A 26236-nucleotide genomic window follows, 5' to 3' on the forward strand; every position below is an offset into this window, starting at 1 on the left:
GTGAATTCTGATGAGAACTGAAGTGCAATATTGAGGAAAGGAAACGGATGGAAATAATATAACTCAAAGATGTGAACATCAAGTGAAAAAGGACGAACACAGACCAGGCAGCACGTGCTCCTTGATGTGCGTCCCCAGAAACTGAAGCCAGTCCATGCTATTGTCTGGTTCTCCCTGGTGGGAGGCCTTAAATTGGGGGTGGTAATAAATTGCAACATAGAAAGAGACAGATGAAACTCATCGAGCTGTTAAATAGGCTTTAAGTGAGCACCTACTGGGTGCCAGGTGCTATGCCAAGTGCTACAAGTGAAATTAGCCCCTCTCTCAAGGAGCCGTCTAGTGAAAAGCGTGGCGGTGGCCAAAACCTTAAGATTCCTGTCTCCAAAGACTCGCTGGAAAGCTTACACAGTTTCTCCAAATCCCATGTAATAAGGAAGAACAAGAGTTTCCTCAAAAGTGGCTCAGTTTGGAAGCAAACTTTACAGGTCAGACCCTTCACACTTTAGAAAGAGGCACTAAATCCTCCAAAGCAATGCAGATTAAGAGAACTGATATATTAGATGTTTTCCGCAGTATCTCCGTCATCCAAGTAATTGGTCACCTTTGCAAGATGTGAGGCAACCAACTCATTTTGGAAACGTGAAAAGAAAAACAAGTTTGATAACATGATTGGGGGTAATAAGACTGTTGAGGACAAATTCTTCCCCTGAGACGAATTCCAGCTGGTAAACAAAAATCTCCACTCTGAGTCCTCTAGGCCAGGGGTCAGGAAACTAGGGTCCTGGGGATCAACCCAGCCGCTGCTGCTGCTATGAATTGGAAGACAGCCACGCATCCGTTTACATGTGCTCTGTCGGCTGCATTCGCACCATATGTTCAGTAGTAATTGTTCACGGACACTAGATGGCCACAGGGCCTAAAATATTTACGACTTCGCCCTTTACAGACAGCGCTTGCCAATGTTTGCTGTAGGCCAGGAAAATCATGGCTAGTGACCCGCCTCTCCCAAACTGTGAACGCACCATGGAGACTCGCAGGGACACCAGAACATTTGAAATTTTTGAGAAAAACACAGCAACCTCTGCCAGACACCATGTGAACTCCCAGCCTGAGGTAACTCCCACTTTTAACATTAGATCACGTCCGTGCGTTTGGAGAACATCATACTCTGCAAAGCTGAGTGCTCAGCAGTTGCTGTGACCCCAAGCCAGTGTGCAAAATCCACCGTGGGCCAGGAAATGGGGGTAGTGGTGTCCCATCTGATTTGAGGAAGTTGTGCAGGGCCCATGTGCATATGCATCCCATTAGTAAGCAATTGTGGTTAAGAACGAAATAAAGTATTTTTCTTTGAATTTACATGTTTTTAAAAGGCTACTAAGTTGTTAGGACCAAAGCACATCCTAACTTGTTTGGACTTAACTACTTCCTAAGTAGACAGAAACGAAGGACACTGAGGGAAAGTTACTCAGACCCAGAGGGTGGCATGAGCCTGATCTGGCAGGTGATCATCAAGGTCTGGTGAAAAGCTGGAGAGAGGAACTTGGGAACAGTCAGTATCACCAGTGAAAGACCTGTGCTTCCTGGTGTGGTGGGAGGTACAAGACACCACCTGTGGAGGCTTGATTTAAAACACCAGGTGTGCCCGGCCGGCGTGGTTCAGTGGTTGAGTGTAGACCTGTGAACCAGGATCACAAATCGATTCCCGATCAGGGCACATGCCTGGGGTTGTGGGCTTGATCCCCAGTGTGGGGCGTTCAGGAGGCAGCCAATCAATGATTCTCTCTCATCATTAATGTTTCTATCTCTCTCTCCCTCTCCCTTCCTCTCTGAAATCAATAAAAATATATATTTTTTTTTTAATTAAATCTTTATTGTTCAGATTATTACATTTGTTCCTCTTTTTTTTCCCCCCATAACTCCCCTCCTCCCAGTTCCCGCCCCACCCTCCGTCCTCACTCCCCACCCACTGTCCTCATCCATAGGTGCACGATTTTTGTCCAGTCTCTTCCCGCATCTCCCACACCCCTTTCCCCCCCAGGAATAGTCAGTCCATTCCCTTTCTATGTCCCTGATTCTATTATAATCAACAGTTCATTCTGTTCATCAGATTATTTATTCACTTGATTCTTAGATTCACTTGTTGATAGATGCATTTTTGTTGTTCATAATTTGTATCTTTACCTTTTTCTTCCTCTTCCCCTTCTTAAAGGATACCTTTCAGCATTTCATATAATCCTGGTTTGGTGGTGATGAACTCCTTTAGCTTTTCCTTATCTGTGAAGCTCTTTATCTGACCTTCAATTCTGAATGATAGCTTTGCTGGATAAAGTAATCTTGGTTGTAGGTTCTTGGTATTCATCACTTTGAATATTTCTTGCCACTCCCTTCTGGCCTGCAAAGTTTCTGTTGAGAAATCAGCTGACAGTCGTATGGGTATTCCCTTGTAGGTAACTGAGTTTCTTTCTCTTGCTGTTTTTAAGATTCTCTCTTTATCTTTTGCTCTTGGCATTTTAATTATGATGTGTCTTGGTGTGGTCCTCTTTGGATTCCTTTTGTTTGGGGTTCTCCGCGCTTCTTGGACCTGTAAGTCCATTTCTTTCACCAGGTGGGGGAAGTTTTCTGTCATTATTTCTTCAAATAGGTTTTCAATATCTTGCTCTCTCTCATCTTCTGGCACCCCTATAATTCTGATGTTGGTACGCTTGAAGCTGTCCCAGAGGCTCCTTACACTATCCTCGCATTTTTGGATTCTTTTTTCATTTTGCTTTTCCGGTTGGGTGTTTTTTGCTTCCTCGCATTTCAAATCATTGACTTGATTCTTGCGCTCCTCTGGTCTGCTGTCGGGAGTCTGTATAATATTCGTTATTTCAGTCCGTGTATGCTTAATTTCTAGTTGGTTCCCCAATATAAGATCGAGGGTCTTATTAGTTTTCTTGTAGATCTCATTAAGTTTATCGACGGCTTCTAAACAGTTCTTGAGAGACCTTAAAAGTGTGGTTCTGAACTCTATATCTTCCATTGACAATTTTGTCCTGTTTCTTTGTCTCCGCATTTTGTTATGCTTCCTTGGTGCACCCCCTAGTGGTCTTTGTTCACAGTCTTATAGTTAAATCTTGATTGTTGTAGCTAATTCCAGGGAGGGTTTGACCTCCAGGCCAAGTGGCTATGAGAATCAGTTGTGTCAGCAGTGAGAGAACTTCTGTCCTCTAGGGAGGTGCTAATCTAGCCTTTGCCTGAGGCTATCCGGCAAATGCCTGTGTGCAGGGCTTGGGCGGGGCGGGTCGCACAGGATCAACAGGGTGGGCCGGAGAGAGCAGTTATGGCGGCTCTCAGTCCTGTCCCCAGGGGCTCTGCCTCTCTGAGTCCCAGCACCGGCTGCAAAGCTCAGAGAGAAAGCTGCACTCGCTCTGACCGAAGCCAGACAGTCCCGCTTCTCCCGTTTGAGTCTGGATCCCTAAAGACTCGCCCGGATCTGGAGCTCAGAGTCTGCGACTCCCTCCCGATTGAAAACGCCAACCGCGCCCTCCGCCGCCAGCCCGCTCCGCGCACTCCGCACCTCAGAATTTGACTTCAGCACTGCGCCTCCTCTGAGTGTCCGTATGCGTTTCTCTTTCCTCCTAGTTGTAGGACTTCCACTCAGGCAGCGTTCCTGTGGTTCTGGGTGATGTCCCTTCCGTTTTTTGGTTTCACTTTTGAAGTAGTTGTTCAAAGCAGCAAACTCCAGCGTTAACCTATGCCGCCATCTTGGTTCTCCAATAAAAATATATTTAAAAACACACACACCAAGTTTGAGTATGATCCAGGTTTTAAAGTTAACTACCAGTCTACTCATTCTATAAAGTCTGCATTCTTTGTTGTTTGGCACTGAAGTCTGTCCCAGTAGCTTAGTGGTCAGCTGGTGATTTAACAGGGATGTCTTTATTAAATGCCTGGAAGCAAAACATTAAATTTTTTTTTTTAAGCCAAAATGCAAGCAAATTCTCCCAGTCTTTGCCAATTAGCCATGTACTGGGGTGCTCCTTCAATGCTTAGTCAAACAGTGTGCAACTTGCCTTGGCCTTCACTTCCTGCTTGCAGAGCCAGGTCAGCCATTTGCGCTGATGTCATTCCATACCACTTACTTGGTGCGTCTCAGCCTTGCCTAAAATTATTTTCTCAGCATGGAATGCAGAGAAAGAGGAAAATTTTGCTATCGCTGAAGCCATCCTAAAAATGTACTGCTGATCTGAAGGCAGGTCAAAGAGCTGTTGCAAAAGTTTTTGAGCAAGGATAGATAGCATCAGCAAAATAACTTTCATCTGTCTTCAAGTAATTACAGGTGCTCCTCAACTTACAGTGGGGTTCTGCCCCAGTAAACCCGTGGTTTAATCAGTGATGGCGAACCTATGACACGTGAACTCATTTTTTTGTTAAATGGCATTTAAATATATAAATAGATATAAAAAATATAAGTCTTTGTTTTACTATGGTTGCAAATATCAAAAAATTTCTATATGTGACACGGCACCAGAGGTAAGTTAGGGTTTTTCAAAATGCTGACACGCCGAGCTCAAAAGGTTCGCCATCACTGGTCTAAGTTGAAATGTCCTGTTCATAAAAAATGCATTTAACACACCTAACCTGCCGAACATCGCAGTTCAGCCTGGCCCCCTTCAGTGTATGTGCTCAGGCCGCTGACAGTAACCTGCAGTGGGCAAAGCCACCTACCGGGATGAATTCGCTGTAGAGTACCCCCACTGATCACACTGCTCCTGGGACCTGCAGCGCGAGAGGGTATCGCTAGCCTGGAAAAGATCGCAATTCAAAGTACAGTTTCTACTGAATGCGCACCACTCCCACACCATCGTGAAGTCAAAACATCGCATCTCAGTCCGTTGCAAGTCAAGAGGGTCAATCTCTCCGAAACCGGTTTGGCTCAGTGGATAGAGCGTCGGCCTGCGGACTGAAAGGTCCCAGGTTCGATTCCGGTCAAGGGCATGTACCTTGGTTGCGGGCACGTCCCCAGTGGGAGATGTGCAGGAGGCAGCTGATCAATGTTTCTCTCTCATCGATGTTTCTAACTCTCTATCTCTCTCCCTTCCTCTCTGTAAAAAATCAATAAAATGTATTAAAAAAAAAAAAAAAGAGGGTCAATCTCCACCATGTCACTCCCATGCAGTTGCCACGCCTTCCATGGTGGAGGCCCCGCCAGCTGTAATTCGAGCACACGCTTTGGAACGCCGCCTCGGCTTGAATTCCAGCTTATCTGCCACCTCATAGTTTCTGGCCTCGGGCAAGTCATCCAGTCTCTAGGGCCGGTTCCTTATCGGGACAATAGCCGTTTCTGGAGTCCAGCTGCCATTAGCTGTTTATGACACGGGGACTCGTTCATTCAACTGATCACGTGACAGTGCAGGTGCTGCCATGCGCTCTTCAAGGACGCGCCTGGAGCTGCCTTTCCCGGCAAACACTGATTTATGGGGCGCACGTTTACGTGGGCGGCTTTGGAGAAACGGTAGGGATGGCAGGAGGGCGCTCAAAGCCTCCCAAAGCCCCTCTTTAGCCGAGATGAATGTGTCCACACACTTAAAAGTGGGGGAAAGAAAGCTCAGCGTCTAGACCTGGGAGGAGGAGTGCCAACCCGACAGTTCTCTTGCAGCCAGCTTCCCTGGGCGTCCGTGGCTCACGCCCTGCCCAGCGCGGGGACCACCACCAGCAAAGCCCGAGGGGCAGAGCACGGGAGGTCCCCTCGATGGAGATGCCGCAGCAGCCCTTTCCCACGAGGCCTCCGGGCTGTGAGGACTGCAGGCGACGCCTCCCTCCTTCTGGGCGCCTTGGAGCCGCCGGCAGGCGTGCGCCCCCGGCGGGAAGTCCCGAGGCAGAGGCCAGACCAGAGCCGCGCGCTCCCGCTCACCCCGTGACGGGCAAGACCAGGGCGGGGCTCCGCGGCTAGGGGCGCGTGGCTGTCGCACGGGCCTCTGGGAGTTGTAGTCCGCAGCTGCGGCCCAGTGCTCTCGGAACTCCATTCCCCGCCGGCCCCCGCGGTCAGGCTGTGGCCCCTTCCTGCCGGGGGTACAGGAAACCGGGCTGCCCCGAGTTCCGAGGCTTGGGGAAGGTTCCCACCTTGCCCCCTGAGCTCTGGAGGCGGAGGGCCTGGCCTGCTCAGGTAGAGCATCTTCCCTCATCTTGCAGCCCGCCTGTCGGGAGGGAGCGGAGGGGAAGCGGCGGAACGGCTGAGTCGGCGGAACGGCTGAGCTGGCGGCAGCGGCGGCGGCGCCGGCTGTCAGTCGGGGAAGTTCTTGGTGGAACAGCGGCTTCTCGGGCGAGGGGGAGCGGTGAGGCCGAGCCCGGCCGGAGATCGCTCCGGAGGGGGGCGCGCGCGGCTCGCGGAGAGCGGGTGCGAGCGAGTCCGGGGGAGGCTGAGTGGGCGCCCGCTGGAGCCTAGGGACGGCAGGGTCACCTGAGATGCCCACTGGCTGAGATGGGGGGCGGCAGGGGACCTGGGTGCGGGCATCGGGGCGTCCTCTCTGCCCCGGAGCAGAGCTGCCGGGCGGGTCGGAGGACGCCGCTGGGTCCTGCGCTCGGACCACAGGTGGGGCGCAGCCGGACAGGTACGGCCTCCCCGGCTTTGCGGGCTCCGTGGGGAGAGCGCGTGTCCTGGTAGGAGGTGGCCCGACCTCTTCCGTCTAGAATTCAGGCGGAGCCTGGAGCCGCCGCGGGTCCGATGAAGCAAGGCGCACGAACTTTTTGGTTTCCCAGCCCCTATAGAGCCATGTTTACACTCCACTGTAGTCTGTGAAGTGTGCAGTAGCGTTGTGTCTAAGAAACGTACATCTCAATGGAAACACTTCATTGCTAAAAACTGCTGGCCGTCCTCTGAGCCTCCCACGGGGCTGTGTTTCTGCCTCCAGGGTGAGGGCTGCCGACTGATCCGGGCGCAGGCGGCTCCGGGCTGGGACAGTTGCTAACGCAGTGAAGTTTGCCGCACGGATTGACTCTTCGCTTCTAATGATTTCTCTGTCGCCTGGGATGCGTTTTTTAGCATTTCACCCACCATAGAACTTTGAAAATTGAAGGCCGTGCTCCCACACCCTGCCGCTGCTTTGCCAGCTCGGTCTATGGAACATTCCAAATCCTTTGTTGTCATTTCTACAGTCTTCACAGCACCCTCAGCAGGAGATTTCTTCAAATCTGAGATGCTGATTCATCTCGAGAAACCACTTTCCCTGCTGGTCCCTAAGAAGCACACTCCTCCGTTAAGATCTGCCGTGAGATCGCAGCACCTCAGTCCCATGATCAGGCTCCACTTCAATTCTCGCTCTCTTCCGGTCTCCACCACGTGTGCAGTCACTTCCTCCACCGCGGTCTTGAACCCCTCAGCCCTGCATGGGGGTTACATTAACTTCTTCCAAACGCCCCTTAGTGTTGGCATTTTGACCTCTTCCCGTGGGTGTTCTCAATGGCATCTAGATGGTGAACCCTTTCCAGGAGGTTTTTCATTTACTTTGCCCGGATCCATCAGAGCAGTCACTCTCTAGGGCAGCTATAGCCTTGCGAAAGGTATTTCTTAAATAATAAGACTTGAAAGTCAAGGTTGCTCCTTGATCCGTGGGCTGCGGAATGTATGTAGTGTTGGCAGGCATGAAAACAACATTCATCTTACTGCCCATCTCCACCTGAGCTCTTGGGTGACCAGGTGCATTGTCAGTGAGCAGGAATATTTTAAAAGGAATCTCTTTCTGAGCCGTAGGTCTCAACGCTATAATATATTGTTTGTTAATTCTGCTTGGATTCATTAAGCTTCTTGAGTTTGCAGATTACCTTTTATGAGATCTAGAAATTTCTCAGCCATTCTCTCTTCCAGTATTGCCTCTGCTGTCGCCTCTCTGATTCCCAGTTACGTGCACGTTAGACCTTCTCGGAGTGAGGAGAAGGTCTCCCATGTCTCTCAATCCGTTCAACGTTCCCCCCCCCCCCCCCCGTCACTTCTGGGTAGTTTCTTCTGATTTAATTGTTGAGTTTATTCATTTTCTCATCAACTTTTAAATCTATTCATTGAGTTTTCAAGTTTGGTTATTGTATGGGTCCTTTCTTTTTTTAATGTATCCTCACTCAAGAATATGTTTATTGATTTTAGGGAGAGAGAAAGAGAGAGAAACAAGGGTCTGTTGCTTCCCTTAGGTCTGTGCCCTGACCAGGAATCAAACCCACAACCTTTTGGTGCCTGGGACAACACTCATCCAGCTGAGCCACCCAGCCCGGTTGGCCTTGAAAACGTCAGCCCAGTACCCCTGGTGCAGCAAACACCCTTAGGGCAGAAGCAACTCCCTTAAGCCACTTGCCTCTCTAACATTCCTTAATGTTACCAACAGTGGGCCTGATTCTTAGTTGTTTTCTGCAGGAAAATGGGTCCAAATAGCTGAATCTGTTTTTTTTTTGTTGTTTTTTTTTTTTTTTTAAATATATTTTTATTGATTTTTTACAGAGAGGAAGGGAGAGAGATAGAGAGTTAGAAACATCGATGAGAGAGAAACATCGATCAGCTGCCTCCTGCACATCTCCTACTGGGGATGTGCCCGCAACCCTGGTACATGCCCTTGAACGGAATCGAACCTGGGACCTTTCAGTCCGCAGGCCGACGCTCTATCCACTGAGCCAAACCGGTTTCGGCGAGCCGAATCTGTTTTATTACTGGAAAGGGATTGGTCCACTTTTTAGCAAGCTGAAAAATAAGCAGGAACTTCAAGTTTCTGATAAAAATAAATGTCTTTTAGGCATATACTGCATTAAGATATCTGCAGCAGATTCCTGTATTTTTCCAGTGTCTAATGCATGCAAATGTATTATTTCTTAATAGTGAAATGAATTTTAATTAAACTTGAAATGATCCATCTTTTCTGACTCATCTAGGACTGACTGCTGCAGTGCTCAGAGGTGGAGGAAATGGCAGATCTGGACAGTGATTCCAGGCAGCTTCTCGCCCCCGAGGTGGACCGTGAGGTACATCCCGGGCCCATGAATATCCAGTTTGAGTCATCAGATCTAAGACCCAATAGGTGAGTGTTTAAAGTAAAACACTTATTTCATAATTAGGTTTTTTAGTTATTAAAATAGAACTAATTATAACCAAACATATAGAACTTTAGTTATCAAATACCCAGTTTCTTACAGGATCTGTAAGATCCTGAATACTATTTCCTCATTTATATTTGGCTTTTTCAACTAAACTCAACGTCTCTGTGGGGAGGGGTTAGTTTGATGAAGATGCATTGATGTGGTTTAGTAATATGCTAGGTGCTGAACATAGAACACTGAAAGTAACACACAGTCCTGACCTTCATGCAGCTTAAATTCCAGCACATTAGTTTAGGATTTCAGTTTAAACTCATTTCATTGCATACTTGGGAAACCCAAATAATGTCCTGAAAATTTGTTATAAATAGTAAGAGAATTCAGTAAGGTGGCTATTAATTAAATAGGCAAAAATAAATAGCATTCTGATGAAAAAAATGTCGTGGAAGAAGAGATAAAATACATAGGAATAGCCTTAAGAACGCACAAAATCAATACGAGAGAAACTTTGAAATACTACGGAGGGCCTAAAGTAAGATGATTTCTTCAAACCTGAGATGCTGGTTCTAAGTTGCACCGTGTACATATATACAGTGCAACTTAGAATCTGTGATAAACTGTGGCCAGTACTTTCGATGCAACATTCTCTTAGGGCTTCGTTTTGTGTTGTGTTGTTTTTTATTTACTGAAGGAACTCTTGGACTTACTTGGCACTTTATCCTGTTCATATCTTTCGTGCAGCTATAAAAGTGAAAATCTGAACCGTATCTCAGTTAAGATATTACTGTTCTGATTCTCCTCATTTAGGAAGATTCTTCCAAATCACTTTTTGGAGTCATCAAAATCAGTGTTTCCCCCCCAATACAAAATTGTTCTTTGTGCCATTAAGAGCATTGATAATGTAGCATTTCTTGAAAGAATTTTCTTACAATCACTGACACCTTTAGTTTTGATGCTTGCACTTTCCTGATCTTTCCAGGAGGTGTCACCAAAGGTTTTCTAACAACAGCATGGCTCCTGTTTCTTCCTTAAATGGTCCTCAAGTGTTTTGGTGACTGGAGTGACCAGGGATGACAGTTGCCTGTCCTGCCACCAGGAGTAATTACCGGCTCACAGAGGCTGAAAGGTGTCCTGGATCGTGCAGTGCATCCAGAGTTTGGAAATGTTTACATGTGTGCGAGAGTTAGGAAACGGTGACCTGTGACAAAAGGCCTTTTCTGCTGTCAGTGGGAAGACTAACATGGGGCGTCCTGCTCTTTAAATTTTAACCCATAAATGTAACATGATCCCCCCCCCAAATTACCAGCAGCCAATTCAAAAGTTTATAGAGCTCAGCCCGGCAACATGCTGGACAGGCCAGTGGTCCGGGAGCGGCAGGCCGCACCAGACAGCCAAGGTGTGCGGTGGTTCCTGGCTGGTGCCGCAGGCAGTTTCCTTCCTTCCCAGCTCTCCTCAGGGTCAGTCATGCATGTGCAAGGCTGTTCAGCGCAGTGTTTTATCATCGCCAGAGACTGAAAACGACCAGGAGTCCTTTTTATAGGGCCGGGTATGTGGCATATTGATACAATGGAGTCTTGTTGCCCATTAGAAAGAAGGAAGTGGCTTTCTTACATATCAAAATAGAACGAGTCCTCCACTTCTCCCGTCAGGGGACGAAAGGGAAGTGCAGAGCAGCGTGCACAGCATACCACCGTTCGGGTAAGAACTCGATGAAGTAAACATCGCACAATGTGTATGAGTGACTCTACAGGGACCGTCGGGAGCGGAAGCGTGGCGGCTCCTCAGAGGCTGAGAGCCGAGGTGGGGTCGGCAGACGCCTTCAGATGAACACCCAGCAGGAGCTCAGCAAGCTCCCCGGGTCTTTGCCCACAGAGCCCTCATTTTGTTAAGGGTCGCAGTGGTTACAGTCCCGGAGGTGAGGGGCGGGTTTGAGCCAGTCTCCATGTCCCCTTCCTGCGTTCCAGAGATAGTCGGGCGTCGCTTAACGCCCGGGACGGCTTCTGAGAAGTGCGTCGGGCACACACCACGGAGGCCCTTACACACGCCTGGGCGGTCTAGCCCTCGGCGTACCCGGCTGTCTGGTACAGCCTGTTGCGCCTGGACCGTTAGCCCGGCCAGCGTGTTCCTGGGCTGAGCACTGCAGGCAGTGGCAGCGTGTGGTGCTGTGATGTCATGATGGCTACGATGCTACTAGGCAAGGGGAGTCTTTCAGCTCCGTGATAGCCGTCTGGGACCATCGTCATACATGCAAGCCGTCGCAGTCCAAACGCCGTGATACGGCACGTGATTGTACTTCACGTTTTTAGTGTTTCCTGCAGCTGGAGGTGGCAGTGGGAAGGTTATCGTGTGGGAAATTTATCACGGCGTGTGGGGTGGCCGTGATAGGAGATAGCGGATCTCGTCACTGTCACTTGTCTACTCCCACATCAGGGAGGACAGAACGAATGCACGCTGATGCGATGCTGGGAACTTCTCTGACACCTCTAAGTTCCATGAGAAGTAATTGGCCACTGTGACACTAGAACCCAGGGCGCCCCCGCATTCCTCCGAAGCCAGCGGGCAGGAGTGAGAGGATTTGTTTGACCCTGGAGATGACATGGACATCTGTTTTCTGTAATGAAACTTGGCAAAATGAGAGGGCAGCGACTTACAATCATGGGATAACCAGCTAGGTGAGCGCGTGTGAGGGAAGGCAGATATTTGTACGGACTTAGCAGTATTGAATGTTAATCTGCCCGTGAAATAATTTACGTTGAAAACACTTACTGACGAAGGAAAATGTGGGAGTACCTGAAAACATTGTTATTTCTATGGAAATATGAGGGACCTCACTTAATATAGGAAAACATAAGTCAGACACCCTGAGGGGATGTGTCTGCCATTAGAACAGCGGTTCTCAACCTTCCTAATGCCGCGACCCTTTAATGCAGTTCCTCATGTCGTGGTGACCCCCAACCATGAAATTATTTCTGTTGCTACTTCACAACTGTAATGTTGCTACTGTTATGAATCGTCATGTAAATATCTGATATGCAGGATGTATTTTCATTGTTACAAATTAAACATAATTAAAGCATAGTGTTGAATCACAAAACAATATGTAATTATATATTCAGTATGTGTTTTCCGATGGTCTTAGACGACCCCTGTGACAGGGTCCTTCGACCCCCAAAGGGGTGGTGACCCACAGGTTGAGAACCGCTGCATTAGAAGAACCAGCTCAGGCAGCTATTTCGAGAACAGCAGTCATTTTTGAGTGACCCTATGACTTTGGTGAGACCCCACAACCGCCTGAATCATATTATAATGTAGTGTATTTGTTAGTTATTAACTTTTAAAAACTAGGGTTACTTGAGCCTCATCTTCACGTATCTGTGAAATGGTGAATTTGAAGTAGCGCATTGCAGTCATACCGAACAGCCACAGCAGCACGCCCCGCTCCCGGACGACTCGCCCCGCCGACAGCCGCACTGGCGAACTGTCGGCTGCTAAAGAGCAGCATCCCACCGAGTGGAACGAGCGGAACGAGTGGAACGAGGCTCTCACTGGCTTCACCAGCGACTCCGACCCGCCCGCAGCACCTGTGCGCGCCTGGAAGGCCTCTGGGAGCTGTGCCCAACGGGAGGGTTTAGCGTCAGGGGGGACACAGCGAGGGGTGGTTGCCAGGGAGCCAATGACTGGCCAGGAGGGCGCCCTCCGAGGGAGGCCAGGTCTGGCAGGCGGTGGCCTCCCTGGCGCTGGCGGTGATTGCCGATGACCGGGCAGGGCGGCCTCCTGGGCGAGGGAAACGCAGCCGCGGCGGCTGGCTGCTGCGTGGACTCAGCGCAGTGCCGTCCTGTTGGCCTGTTTGCTGTTTTTAACCGAATGTAGGAAACAGCACCTGATGCTGAGCTGGTCACTAGTGGTCATTCTCTCCCTTTTGTGGTGGAGCCGGGTCCTGTCACCTGTCCGCGCACATCACAGCGGCACTTACACACCTGGATAGGAGCCCCCCCACACACACCTAGGAACCTAGGAGGTTGCTTGTCCCCGCGGAAGGCGCAACCGAATCGCCTGGGCCCTGGGAGCTGCAAACTGCAGTTCCTCTCCCTCTGCGGGCTTCCACCCGCCCTGGTTTGGGTGAGAGGGGTGGGGGCGGGTGCAGGAAGGTCAGGCAGTGCTGCTGGTGGTGGAGTCCCTGGGAGCAGTGGTCTCAGCGGCTGTCCTGTGTCTCCAGGCCTTTGGTAGCCACAGAGCTGGTGTTCCGACTGCCTCGTGCCCTCCCTCCGCGGCTCTGGGCGGCCCTGCTGCCAGCCACACCAGCTGGGAAGCGGTCTGCTGGTTGGTTTGCAAGCTTCCCTTTTCAGTTTTCTCCAACGCCTCCTCCTCCCATTCCCCAGCCCCCCACCCCCGAGCCTCGGCTTTGGGGCTCCACTCCGTGCCCCGTTTCCCCAGGGGCAGAATCACTGGGGAGGCCTTCTTCCTGCCGTGCCCAGTGGACGCCTTTCGGCAGCTGCTCCTTCCCCTCCCCCCCCCCCCCTCCCCGTTACCTTCCCCAGTGTCACTCCGCCTGCTACCGGCTTATAGGGACAGCCGGCCCGGGTTCGAGAGGCTTTAACATAGAGATGTGACAACGGGAGCGGGATGTGAACTCTGCTCCGTCAGAACCTGTCCTCTCTGACCCTCACATGTCCCCCTCTTCCCAGATGTCTGCTCCCTGCCCCTCGCCCCCATCTGCCCGCCCGCTGCCTGTGTTCTGTCTGATTCTGTTTGTTTCTATTTTGCCTACAAACCAGCTGTGGTTTATTTCTTCCCCCTCCTCTTCCTCATTCACGGTATTTGGAGAAGCCTGAACCCAGAGGGATCCCGGCCGAGCTGGCCTGGTGTGCGGCCTGGTGCGCGTAGGGCTGGGTGAGAAGTGTGTATGGAGGGAGGAAGGGGGTGGCGAGCTGGCCGTGGGGGAGGAAGACCCTCCTCTGGGGTCTGCCTGCGGCCCAGCCTTAGATCTTCCTGAGAGATTAACACAAGGAAGTGACACCAGTTCATTACAGACGCATATGTGGGGCCAGACCCCACATCCAAGGGAGGCCCAGGGACAGGCAGTTACCTGGAGGCACAGGTGCCCTGAGGGGGACAGGGCTAGAGCCTGGGCCTGGGAGGGGAGCCAGGACCAGCAGATAACAGAGCAAATGCTCCCTGATGAGAGGCTTCCTGCCAGGACAGTCATCCTGGGCTGAGCGAGGCCCCTCCTTTAATCCCTCCAGGCGCTGGCCTTTAGCCTTTAGCTCAGAACAGTCCCCTGCTCACCTGGCCAGGCCCGTTCTGAGCCAGCTCAGAGCCACGGAGCTGAGAAGACAGAGGAATAGTGAGCCCTGGGTCAGACAGAGGGTCCAGCACTTCCGCCAGGGACCTGCCCGCCCTCTACTCCTTCATTCACTGAGAGGCCGGAGACCTGAGCCTGACAGCCCTTCAGGCTAGACCAGCGGTTCTCAACCTGTGGGTCGCGATCCCTTTGGCAGTCGAATGACCCTTTCACAGGGGTCGCCTAAGACCATCCTGCATATCAGATATTTACATGACGATTCATAACAGTAGCAACATGACAGTTATGAAGTAGCAATGAAAATAATTTTATGGTTGGGTCACAACATGATGAGCTGTATTAAAGGGCCAGAAGGTTGAGAACCACTGTTCTAGAGGGAGACCAGGCCCCAAACACTGGGTTGGAAGCCCCAGGCTCTGTAAGCTCAGAAGGACGAGGGAACCAGAAGTACAATGGCCGAGACTTAGCTCAGCGTCACTCACCTCACTCCCCAAAACTGGACGAAGGGATTCTAGATTTACCCAGGTTCTCGGATTGGCCCCCAAAGCAAATGTGAGCCCTCCCTGATGAAACCAGGATCGCCCTCGCCTCCAGGTCCTTCTACTCCGTCCCATGTACTCGTGGAGCACGCCAGGCACCTCATCAAACCAGCCTGGCGGGCAGGAGGTGCCCCCGTGCTTAGGAATGGGGGGCGGTGCGCAATAGAGACCGGCAGGGAACCCAGAGGGCGGAGTGACCAGAAACAGACTTTTATAGCAAAAGGTGAAGAGAAATATACTCAAGAACCAAATTCATGGAAAATGTTTGTTGATACAAAAAGAAGCAAATGGAAATTCTGGAAAAAAAAACACAAAAACACAGCCGCCAAAGGTAAGAAACCCATGATGGTGACAAGTACTGGTCGTTGGTGAGCATTTGCCGCGGGCACCCCGCTGTTGGGCAGGTGGCAGCTGGACTGTGGCCTCCTTGGCCTGTTCTGTGGTTCTGGGACGAGTCTGCCAGTCACGGGAGTCCTGCCAGCAAGGGGTGCTGGTCCGGCGGCTGCAGTGTCAGCCACCTGGCTGCAGAGCGAGCCCTGGTCACCTGGGGGACCCTTTGGTGGCCTTTGCCGCTGTGTCCCCAGGGGCAAGGCAGACTTCCCGGCTCCCGCTCCCGGCCTGAGAGCTGCCGGGAGATTCCTACGGCTCCCCTAGCGATGGGAGAGGCGGGAAAGGGCTCTGGCTCTCTGGGGCCATTTAAAGAGCAGCTACGTTTTATTCTGTTTTCAATGCCTCTAACTGGAGTCAGATAGTGAAGAAAGTAGTCTTCGTGTTCATTGGAAGAATCACACGTATATATTACAAGTAACACTGACCTCTCTACACAGACTTACTGAACTCTTGACCGTTTTCATTACCTTTCCAGGTTTTTTAGGAAAGGAAGTTTTAGTTCAAATGCTAGCCTGGCATTGTTCTTTTCTCTGGCAATTGTTTTAAAAATGGGGTAGTTAGGTTATGAAACTTGAAATGCTACTTTTCCCAGAAATTCTTCTGATAGATTTGTGTAGGGGAGTAATAATTGGCACGATACTGCAGGCGGAAGCTGACCCTTCACTTAGAATTAAGACAAGCCCTTTATTTCAACATACTCAGTTGGTCATCGTAACTTACTGTATTGAGGTCAAGACCGCCTGTGATCTGTTTGACGTTCTTGTCCAGGGGCTGAGGGAGGAGCCGCTTGGGGAACGTGCCCTCTGGGGAGTTTTCCCACATCCGGCCTTTCTTTGTTGAGTGTCACTGGCCCGTCCCCCGTGCGGGGCTGCCTCCCCGATGGGCTGACGAGCTGACGAGCTGACGTCCAGGTGCTGGGCCACTGCTCCTTGGCGGCCGGCCGGGAGCTGACCTGAGGTTGGTGTTACCTGCAGGTGCTGCTGAACTGGACCCACGTGTCCCTGGCGTTTCCATTATCCTTTAGCCTCGTGCTAGGCTGATAGCAAGAACACAGCACCAGAACCCTCGCCTTTCTCTTGCCCGTCACTTTGTAGCCGTAAGAAAAGAGAGTATTTGTTTTCATGACAGTAGAATTAAAACAACTTATACATATTTTTAAAACCAAAATGTGAAGGCATGGCTTGCATTAAGAGAACTTGAAATTCATTGTTAGCTCAGCGTTTTTTCAGTCTGTATGTAGCTAAGAGTTATGGGCCGGAGATGCACGGTCAGGGAAGTTCCTGTCCACACGCGGTGATGAAGGTGTGCACCCACAGCGAAGCAGCAGCCTGGCTCTCCAAGGTCAGGAGCCTGCGCCGTCTGCACTCGCGTTTTGTCAGCCTCCCTGGCAGCTCAGAGCGATGGGAACAGCCTGTAAGAATGCGGCTGCCTGTCCACACGCGTGTGCCTGTGCATTTGAGATTATGTGTACTTACGTCCATCATGAACCATGAAAATGCACATTTTAAAATTGTAAGGTGTCATAATTAACCTTGATAAATTACCTCTTATTAACAGTGCATTAAAACTTTTGATTTCACTTTATAATGCTATCAGTAATAATTGAATATGCCTTCTTTATTTCTGAAAAGCGTTTACCTGTGCCACACAGTAATTCAGACGCATGTGAATTCCGCGTCGGTCTCATTCAACACGCACCTCAAAGTGTCTGTTGAAATCGCTGGTGAATTCCCACCCTCCGTGGGGTCGCTCAGTTCCTACGTCAGTGGCTGCAGGGCAGGCTGTGTGCGCGAGGATAATGCTAAGCCTACGGAAAGTAGACGGATTTGAGAACAAATAGAAACAGAAGAGCCGGGGGCGGCTGGGCCTCTGGGGACAGTGTGTGGGGCGAGGCGCCGAGCAGTGCTCTGAGCCAGGATGTCGTGGGCATCAGAGGTGGCCCTGGTCCCAGGGCGTCCCTCAGCGGGGACGGGGACGACGCTTGCTCAGCTCCTCCTGCTGCCCGAGAGCCGCCGGCAGACCCGCAGGGCCCCGGCAGGAGCAGCGAGCACATGGCCGTTTTGGTGCATGTTTATTGGCCTGATATTTTTTGAATTCTTGATCCCCTTCTCATTTTTAAAAAAATATATTTTATTGATTTTTTACAGAGAGGAAGGGAGAGGGATAGATTAGAAACATCAATGAGAGAGAAACATCGATCAGCTGCCTCCTGCACAACCCCCACTGGGGATGTGCCCGCAACCAAGGCACATGCCCTTGACAGGAATTGAATCCGGGACCCTTCAGTCCACAGGCCAACGCTCTATCCACTGAGCCAAACCAGTTAGGGCTCATTTTTTTTTTTTTTTAACACACGGCCCCGTCGGCAGGTGTCTGGGGGCCTGGGCGTCAGCCATGCACAAGGGCGGCTTCAGCCCAGGGCCTTCCTCGGAGGGTGACCTTCCTGGGGCCACGCTTGTTCCTAAACTTCAGAGCAGCAGCCTGGTCGGCAGGAGGGGGAGGCAGGTGCAAGAGCCAAAAACGCTTCAGGAATTCAAGCAGTGGAACCTAGAAGAGGCGCCGGGTAGAAGTAAGGTTCCTTCGTTTATAAGGATGTTAAATGAAAATGTGGGATTTTGAGTCATGAGCTAAACTATTTTTTAAATCTTGCTGAAGGTTAAACGCCTTTTTTCTGTAGCGCAACTGCAAATAAATAGAATGCGAGACGAATGTCACGTCTAGTGAATCTCATGCCTTCTGTGCAGTGGGGCAGCCGGGCTCACTGCAGGTGGGAAGTAACGTGGAGGAAGCAGTCCTGTGAGCCTGGGCAAACGAAAGCCCACGCCTCGAGTGCTTCTTCCGAACAGTGTCCTCCGGGTAGAACGATTCATTGTAAAAGTGTTTTCAGATCCAACGCAAGTTCAGTTTAGAAATATAAGTTCTGTATTTGCTCTGTGAGATGAAGCTCTAAGCATCTGTTTCTAATAATTCCGTTAAAATATGCGGAGTTGTATATTTTTAGAGAATCTGTTTTGAAAAGATGCCCAGATATTTGTTTGAACAGGCACAGAGCATCTCGATGGAAACTGTTGGAAAAGGAAACTTTCCGAGTCATTCCCGCTCAGATACTCGAGCCCGCTGAGCGGGTAGAGGTAGCACCTGGGTGGGTGCCGGGCAGCCAGCAAGGCAGCGCCCCCGACCCCTGCCCGCAGCCCAGGGCGGACCTGACTCCACCGCGGCTCAGCAACGGCGGCCAGTGGGACGTCCCTGTCCCTGTGTCGGTGCCGCGCTCGTTGGTCCTGTTGGTGCGCCAGGGCTGGTCTCCGTCCCCGCTCTAAGGCGACATCGAAGCTGTAATTCCTCTTGAACTTTGGGGTGTCATTGCTGCAGAACAAGGAAGCCCTGTAGGATGCGACCTCCCAGGGTGATTACACGTCTCCCGGACATACGTTTTTTAAAATGTTTCTTTTGATTTTTAGAGAGAGGGGAAGGGAGTGAGGTAGAAACATCCATGAGAGAGAAACATCATCGATTGGCTGCCTCCTGCACGCCCCCTACTAGGGATTGAGCCTGCAATCCAAGCATGTGCCCTGACCAGGAATCAAACCAGCGACCTCTTGGTTCATGGGTGGATGCTGAACCACCGAGCCACGCCAGCCGGGCAGACATCCTGTTTCTGCATTGCTGCTTAGAACTGCTGAGTGTCAGTCCTAGTCTAAATTACACAGGACGGCACGATGCGGGGGGAGGGGGGGGCCTTCTCAGGCTACTCATGTGTAAGCAGGGCCGGCGTATTCCGCCTCTGACCCTCACTCTCCTCCCGTCCACGTGAGGTTTATGGAAACCACTTGCTTCACTTCGCTTCTCTGCCCAGTTTGGAGAGCAGGTCAGGCGGTCTCGGTGCCCATGCGTTTGCACTGGCGAGGGCTCTGCTTCGATGTGTGTTGGGTTAAAGTAGAACGTACCCTCCGTATCCGAGGGCTCTGGTGGGGAATAAATAATAAAAGAAAGACTCAGAGATTCTGTGCTAACGAGAGACTAGACTGCGCCTCGCAGCTATCCCACCGTTTCTCTGAAACAGCAGGAATTAGACCTTAGTCCTAGGTTCCCGCGTGTTTCCCACCAGACAGCAGTGTCTTCAGAGGTGACTCCGTTCTATGCGTCTTAAGCTTCCCTCAGAGCTGTGAGTGCAGAGCAGTCACACGGAACCAACGACAAAAGCCCTGGCGGCCTTTCCCTCCTGAGATGGCAAGTTCCTGACAGCGCGGGGTGCAGGTCGTGGTGCCCCGGGGCCTGGGCGTCCGCAGAGGAGGGAGTCCTTCCGTGCCTCTGCCTGGCCTCCTTGGGGTAAGGGGACCCCTGGACCGTTAGAGAGCAGACGGGGGTTTCGGGGAGGCGCTGAAGTGATTATTGAAACGCAGAACCTGAGTTTTGGGGACAGGGTATGAGGAGGAGCTCGCACACTAGGGTGCATCGCCGAATTCCAAACAAAGTAGAACTCGGCACAAGTGAGAGCTGGCGTCTGGATGTCCCATTGGCCGGTCCCCGGGGCCAGCCGTGCGGGGGACGGTGGGTCACTCGGCCTGGTCCGGGGCGACCCAGCCACAAAGGAGTAAGGAGCACAGGGACCTTCTTGTCCATCGTTCTCTGACTCAGCGCCAGCAGCTCTGTGGGAGAAGCCCAGGCTGGTCTGAGTTTGATTGTTGAAAACTGACAGCTGCTCTGTTTCTTTGCAATAGTGGCTTGGAGCTCTGTGTTCTGCCTCCTCTTGCTGAATGTCTCAAGCTTAAAAAAGGCAGCTCAGCGGCCTGGTGTCGTGGGCAGAAGCGCAGGGGCTGGAGAAGGCTCCCTTTGTTCGCTTCCTGCCCGCGTGGGAGGGAGCCTTGCCCGGCGCCTCCGTCTCCCTGGCCCGAGGCCTTTCCATGGAGGGCAGGACGCCCTTGTCTTCAGCCTCCAGGATGTTCTTTGTCAAGTGCCTTCCCTCCTCAGGCCTTTCCACGTGGAGCCCACCCACATCGTCAGCGTGAGTGGCGTCCTGCAGCGGGTCAGCGACCGCGCCTCGGCCATGAACAAGAGGATTCACTACTACAGCCGGCTCGCGGCCCCCGCGGACCAGGCGCTGGTAAGGCCGCGTCCCCGCCTGGCCGAGTCGATGAACGTGAGCAGCACCGGGCGGCTCCGGGGCTGGACCTCGCTGGGCACGTTCCAAGGGTGGCGTCATGGAAAGTCCGACGGGTTCGCTGGTACACGCCGCCCCTCCCGCTGGCTCCTTCCTGCGGGGCCTGGCACTCGGACAGCCTCTCCGTGTCGACAGCAGCCGGGAGTTTGCTGTAGGGGAGGCTGCTCACCCCGTGCTGGGGGCCCACGGGCCATGGGCTGCTGACTCTCAATCTCCTAAGGTCCCTATTGCTAGTTTAGGATCAAAAATACTTGTTTTAAGTGACTTGGTTGTCTGTAAGAAGTAGCACATTTGAGATATTCAGAAACTGCAAAGCTTAGAGAAAAGCGGAGGCTTTCCGGGAGAAAAGACGATGCTTTTTTATCAGTAATAATAAAAGAGGAGGGAGCAGCGTTCTGTAGGCTTGCTGAGGGCAGGGCTGGGCCAGTACTCACGTGCATAGCTCACTCTAAGCGTTGGAGGGATTAAGACCTTCTGAGCAGCCAAAGGAGGGGCTTCCAGAACATTCTGGAGAAGACGATTTCCCCAGCTTTTCACTTGTTCCTCCCCGAGGCCTTTCCATTCGTGGTGGCGATAAGTCGTGGTTTCATACCAGGATTATGTCAGCCTCCGGGAGCGAGAAGCAGCCAGTATCTTCAGATCTGGCCGGACGCCTCCAGGCTCTACCTGTGGAGGCAGCCGTGGCCGGGCCCGGCCGGCCGGGCTGTGTGGTTTGCTGGAAACTGAGTGAGCACACACCCCCGGGAGCCTGTGAAGGGCTGTGGGATGACAGGTGTGTCCAAGCACATGGTCTAAAATTAGCCATCGATACAGCCCTTTTCAATGAATGTGTTTATCCATCATCATTTTCGAGAATCCCAGTTTCCAAAGGACTGTTCTGGGGGGGGGGGGGGGGGGGGTGTGTGTGGGAGGGGGGGAGTGGGGGGGCTGAATCCCATCAGGAAACGACTTTTCCTCGGAAAGAGGGAGGCAGCGCTGGGAGGACGTGGACAGGGGGTGGGCTCTGGTGAGAGCCCCCGTCCATCCTCCCCTCTCCCTTCACCTCTGCAGGCCCTCCCTCTGGCCTGCATCCTCCCTCCTTAAGAACCCGTGCGTGGCCTTTCCTTAAGCTGCTCTGGCCCACCCTGTCCTTCAGCCACCACAGCGTCTGCGTGGCCTGCCCGCAGTATTCCTCCTCTGCTGGCGACTCCTGCATCCCTAACGGAGGGCGTCCCCTCCCCGCCTCGGCCGACACCCCACTAGGAGTCCAGTCACCCTTTCTTCACGTGCCCCCAGGGGAGGCCAGGGCTCACCTGGAGCCTCCTGACCCCGGTCTCCCGGCCCCCTCTCCTCTCCCCTGAACTGAAGAGCTGGGGACTCGCCTCCTTTCGGACGGAAGGTCTCCGTGTCCGGTCCTCACTGCTCGCCCCTGTAGGTGTTCACCGTGTTTAACGGAGAGCTGAGTGTGTGGATCGGGAGGTTTCTGTCGTTGGCTCGTGACGCTTGGACGTGCGCTCTCCTGCGCGGCTGTGCCGGCCCTCAGTTTGTCCGTTTCGCAGGTTGCCCCGGACCACGTGGTCCCGGCCCCGGAGGAGCGCTACGTGTACAGCCCGCTGGGCTCCGCGTACAAACTCCAGAGCTGCCCCGAGGGGTCCGGGAAGAACACCAGCCTCGTGACCATGTGAGTCGCCTGCTGTCCGCGCCGCACTGAGCCCGTGCGGGAGCTGCTCCCCTCCCCCCGCTGTCCCCGCAGCACTGAGCCCGTGCGGGAGCTGCTCCCCTCCCCCCGCTGTCCCCGCAGCACTGAGCTTGTGCGGGAGCTGCTCCCCTCCCCCCGCTGTCCCCGCAGCACTGAGCTTGTGCGGGAGCTGCTCCCCTCCCCCCGCTGTCCCCGCAGCACTGAGCTTGTGCGGGAGCTGCTCCCCTCCCCCCGCTGTACCCGCAGCACTGAGCCCGTGCGGGAGCTGCTCCCCTCCCCCCGCTGTCCCCCGCAGCACTGAGCTTGTGCGGGAGCTGCTCCCCTCCCCCCGCTGTCCCCGCAGCACTGAGCCCGTGCGGGAGCTGCTCCCCTCCCCCCGCTGTCCCCGCAGCACTGAGCTTGTGCGGGAGCTGCTCCCCTCCCCCCGCTGTCCCCGCAGCACTGAGCCCGTGCGGGAGCTGCTCCCCTCCCCCGCTGTCCCCGCAGCACTGAGCCCGTGCAGGAGCTGCTCCCCTCCCCCCGCTGTCCCCGCAGCACTGAGCCCGTGCGGGAGCTGCTCCCCTCCCCCCGCTGTCCCCGCAGCACTGAGCCCGTGCGGGAGCTGCTCCCCTCCCCCCGCTGTCCCCGCAGCACTGAGCGCGCAGCACTGAGCAGTGCGGGAGCTGCTGAGGGCTTTTCTCTAATGAAGGTGTTTGAGGAGTCAGCTCCCCTCCCCCTGCTGTCGCTCTGTTTTCAGTTTCATGATCTGGAACACCATGATGGGGACCTCGATACTCAGTATTCCTTGGGGCATAAAGCAGGTAATGTCCTTTTTCAGCTAATTTTAGCCTGAATTCTTTTTCTTTCTGTGCGGTAAGTCTTGCAGTAGAGGTTTTAATAAATCCACATCAATTTTTTAAAAGACAGTAGATGAGAATACTTAATTTTACATGAAGTAGAATGTTTTCATCGTCCTTGTTTACCAGGTTTTTATCATAATTACTTAGGGCAGCGTCACATGGCAGCATGAGTGTTCGCTCTAACGCAGCGGTTCTCAACCTGTGGGTCGCGACCCCTTTGGCGGTCGAACCACCCTTTCACAGGGGTCACTAAGACCGTCCTGCATATCAGATATTTACATGACGATTCATCACAGCAGCAACATGACAGTGATGAAGTAGCCACGAAAGTAATTTTATGGTTGGGTCACAACATGAGGAACTGTATTTAAAGGGCCAGAAGGTTGAGAACCACTGCCCTAACGCATTTTATTTCCCATAGGCGGGATTCACGACCGGGGTGTGCATCATCCTGCTGATGGGCCTGCTGACCCTGTACTGCTGCTACCGGGTGCTGCGGTCACGAGCCACCATACGTAAGCGCAGCCCAGGGAGGACAGGCGGGCAGGCGTAGCCGTCCTGTGGAGGGAGCCGCCAGCCTGTGCCTCCTGTTGGTGCCTGAAGCTTGCTGCTTTGCTCCTGGCCTTGGGCTGACCTAGGGCTGCCCTTGGCGGTCAGAGAGGCCGCGGGTTCTCTGCAGAACACACTCACTTGGAGTTAGTTCCGTAGCAGGAAGAGTCACATTGGTAAACTGAGGTCTTTGCAGGAACTAAACTTAGAAAGCGATGATGCTGCTTCCGTTAACGGTGACTTGTTCTGACCTATCCCGACCGAAAGACCTAAATGTTGGTCTCTCCTAAAAGTAGAAATTATAACTAGAAAAGTATAAAGATGTGAGCAATGTGTCCTTTATAGCGAATTCTAAAAATTACACCAGCACATTTCCTCCCCTCACCTCTCTACACCCTGGACCAGGGAGACACCTTCTTGGATTGTGTAAAGTAACGGCCCTGAACGGGCTCACATTATTCACTTGACTCTTAGCCAGGATGAGTCAGCAGCCCGCACCACCCCGTTTTCTGTCTCATGAGCAGTGGTGTATTTTCCCTTCATTGTATTATTCATATCCCTGCCCTTTACCCACAAGTCCCTCGGTGCTCTTGTAGCTCTGCCAGGTTCTTTATCTGATGTAGCCATTAGCCCTTTATCTATTACTCCTTGTCAATTTTTTCCCATCAGTGTTTGAATGGCTTTTTTATTACGTGGGTTTGTTTATATCTGCCCATCTTGTCCATTGTAATTCAGTTGGTAGAACATGTAATTCATGTTCTGTTTCTACACTGTCTTCTAACTTTGCTATAATTTAATTTTTAAAATCCTTTTTTAAAGGTTTTTTTTTTTATTGATTTCAGAGAGAAGAAGGGAGAGGGAGAGAGAGAGAGAGAGAGAGAGAGAAAGAAACATCAATGATGAGAGAGAATCATTGATCGCTGCCTCCTGCACATCCCCTACTAGAGATCAAGCCTGCAACCCAGGCATGTGCCCTGACCAGGAGTCGAACCATGACCTCCTGGTTCATGGGTCACGCTTGGCCACTGAGCCACACCGGCCAGGCTAATATTTTCAATTCTTAACTCAGTTGTGTGAAGCTTAACTTGGCATGTGTGGTTTAAAGTATCACCCAAGAAAACTGTTCTCCTTATTATCTAAACAGGATGCCTCTGTCCCTTTACTAAGGATGTTGTCTAGCGGAGGCTTATCCTGTGCTTTTATGGGTGACACTCTGTTACTACACCGTTCTCTGTTCCTCAGAGTGTCTGTCCTCTTCCGTTGACCTACATTTATTTTTATGTGTTTGTTCTATGTTCTCGTTTCTGTTATTTCTTACTACGATCTGCTGTCGGGTGCTGTAACGCCCACCGTCTTTTCCTAAACATTCTGAGTTCATCTGGGGGAACAGATGATGAGTGTGGACTGTGGAATTGGCACCTGATTTTATCCTCCTCCTCTTTCCTCAGCGTCGGTGGACACCGCGGCCTGGGAGTTCCCCGACGTCTGCAGGCACTACTTCGGCGCCTTCGGGCAGTGGTCCAGCCTGCTGTTCTCCCTGGTGTCGCTCGTCGGAGCCATGATTGTGTACTGGGTGCTCATGTCTAACTTCCTGTTCAACACCGGGAAGTTCATGTTTAGTAAGTACCCACCGCACGTGCTTTCCGTTCCTGCGGTACAATAACTCCTGTCATGGCTCAGTTTCCACCGTAAATTCTGGGCTTGGGGTAAATAAAGAAAAGGTATCATGTGTAATTCTAGAAAATACGCTTGACTCAGCTTGTTTTCTGTGGTTATGATCTCAACTATAATGTGTATGCTCATTGGCAAAAACTAATTTTTGAATCAATTATGTTCCTTCCAATTCTCTAATTACTATAAAACATATTAGGCTCCCGCAGCTACTTTAAGCACTGTTTCCATCTCTCCCACGAGATTTTAGTACGACCCAGCCCGTGGAGTTCACAGGTTCTGTTACTAAAGAATTGGACGTGTAGAGTCTCGGGAAGCAAACTCCAGTCACTGGTCTTCAGAGCATTAGGGTCTCAGTCAGGAAACAGTGCTGTGCACAGGCTCCTGGGCTGGGCGTGGGGAGATGCTGTGCAGCCTGGGGCACTTGTCAGGGCTTTCCTGGCTCCTGGCTCCTGGCCTGCGTGGCGTGGGCGTCGGGACCGCCACGAAGATCCACAGCTTCTCATCTCGGGTCGCTGGCCACCCCTGGAGAGGCTGTGAAAGCCCAGAGCACGAAGCTCCTTTCCTTCTGCCCTGACACGCGTGCGATGGAGGCGAACCAGTCATGTGTTTAACCTATTTTATGACCTTGAGATCGGATCTAACATCTTTACCTCCTCTCTCAAGCTTTAATCAAACAGGCTTATTAGTGCTTCCTGGGTTATACAAGGTTAGCACCACGCAGAACAAGCCAGCCTCTCAGGCCCTGCCCGCCCTGCCCGGCCCTCCCATGGTCCTCGCCTGCCGGCTCGGGGTGCACGGGGCGCTGTGGGCGCTCAGGACCACGTGACCTGGTCTGTGAGAGCACCTGCTGTGCTGTGTGAACTTCAAGTGATTTTCCAGATCAAAGTCCCTTGTGTTGACTTTCCCTGTTGCAGACTTTAGACCCTTCTGTAAGGTGTGACCAGCTTACATGCGTCAGCGAGAGCAGAGGGGGAGGTGCACGCATGATCTTTATCCGGGCTCTTACCTAGATTCAGCCTCTGGCGGATGTTTAAGAACCTCGGTCAAGTGCCGTTT

General features: G+C 52.2%; 1 protein-coding gene across 3 annotated transcripts in view; it reads left to right on the forward strand.

Moving 5' to 3' along the window:
* Positions 1–6010: 6010 nt before the first annotated feature.
* Positions 6011–26236, forward strand: part of SLC38A9 (solute carrier family 38 member 9) — a 39486-nt gene continuing 19260 nt past the window's right edge. For all 3 annotated transcript variants that reach the window (XM_036309491.1, XM_036309490.1, XM_036309492.1), the window contains exons 1-7: positions 6011–6145; positions 8890–9035; positions 20251–20383; positions 21979–22100; positions 22855–22918; positions 23379–23472; positions 24955–25125. In XM_036309491.1, coding sequence (XP_036165384.1) covers positions 8923–9035; positions 20251–20383; positions 21979–22100; positions 22855–22918; positions 23379–23472; positions 24955–25125 — 697 coding nt within the window. In that variant the 5' untranslated portion in view covers positions 6011–6145; positions 8890–8922. The remainder of the gene's footprint in view (positions 6146–8889; positions 9036–20250; positions 20384–21978; positions 22101–22854; positions 22919–23378; positions 23473–24954; positions 25126–26236) is intronic.

The sequence above is a fragment of the Myotis myotis genome, unplaced genomic scaffold (assembly GCF_014108235.1).
Source record: "Myotis myotis isolate mMyoMyo1 unplaced genomic scaffold, mMyoMyo1.p scaffold_m19_p_5, whole genome shotgun sequence".
NCBI lineage: Eukaryota > Metazoa > Chordata > Mammalia > Chiroptera > Vespertilionidae > Myotis > Myotis myotis.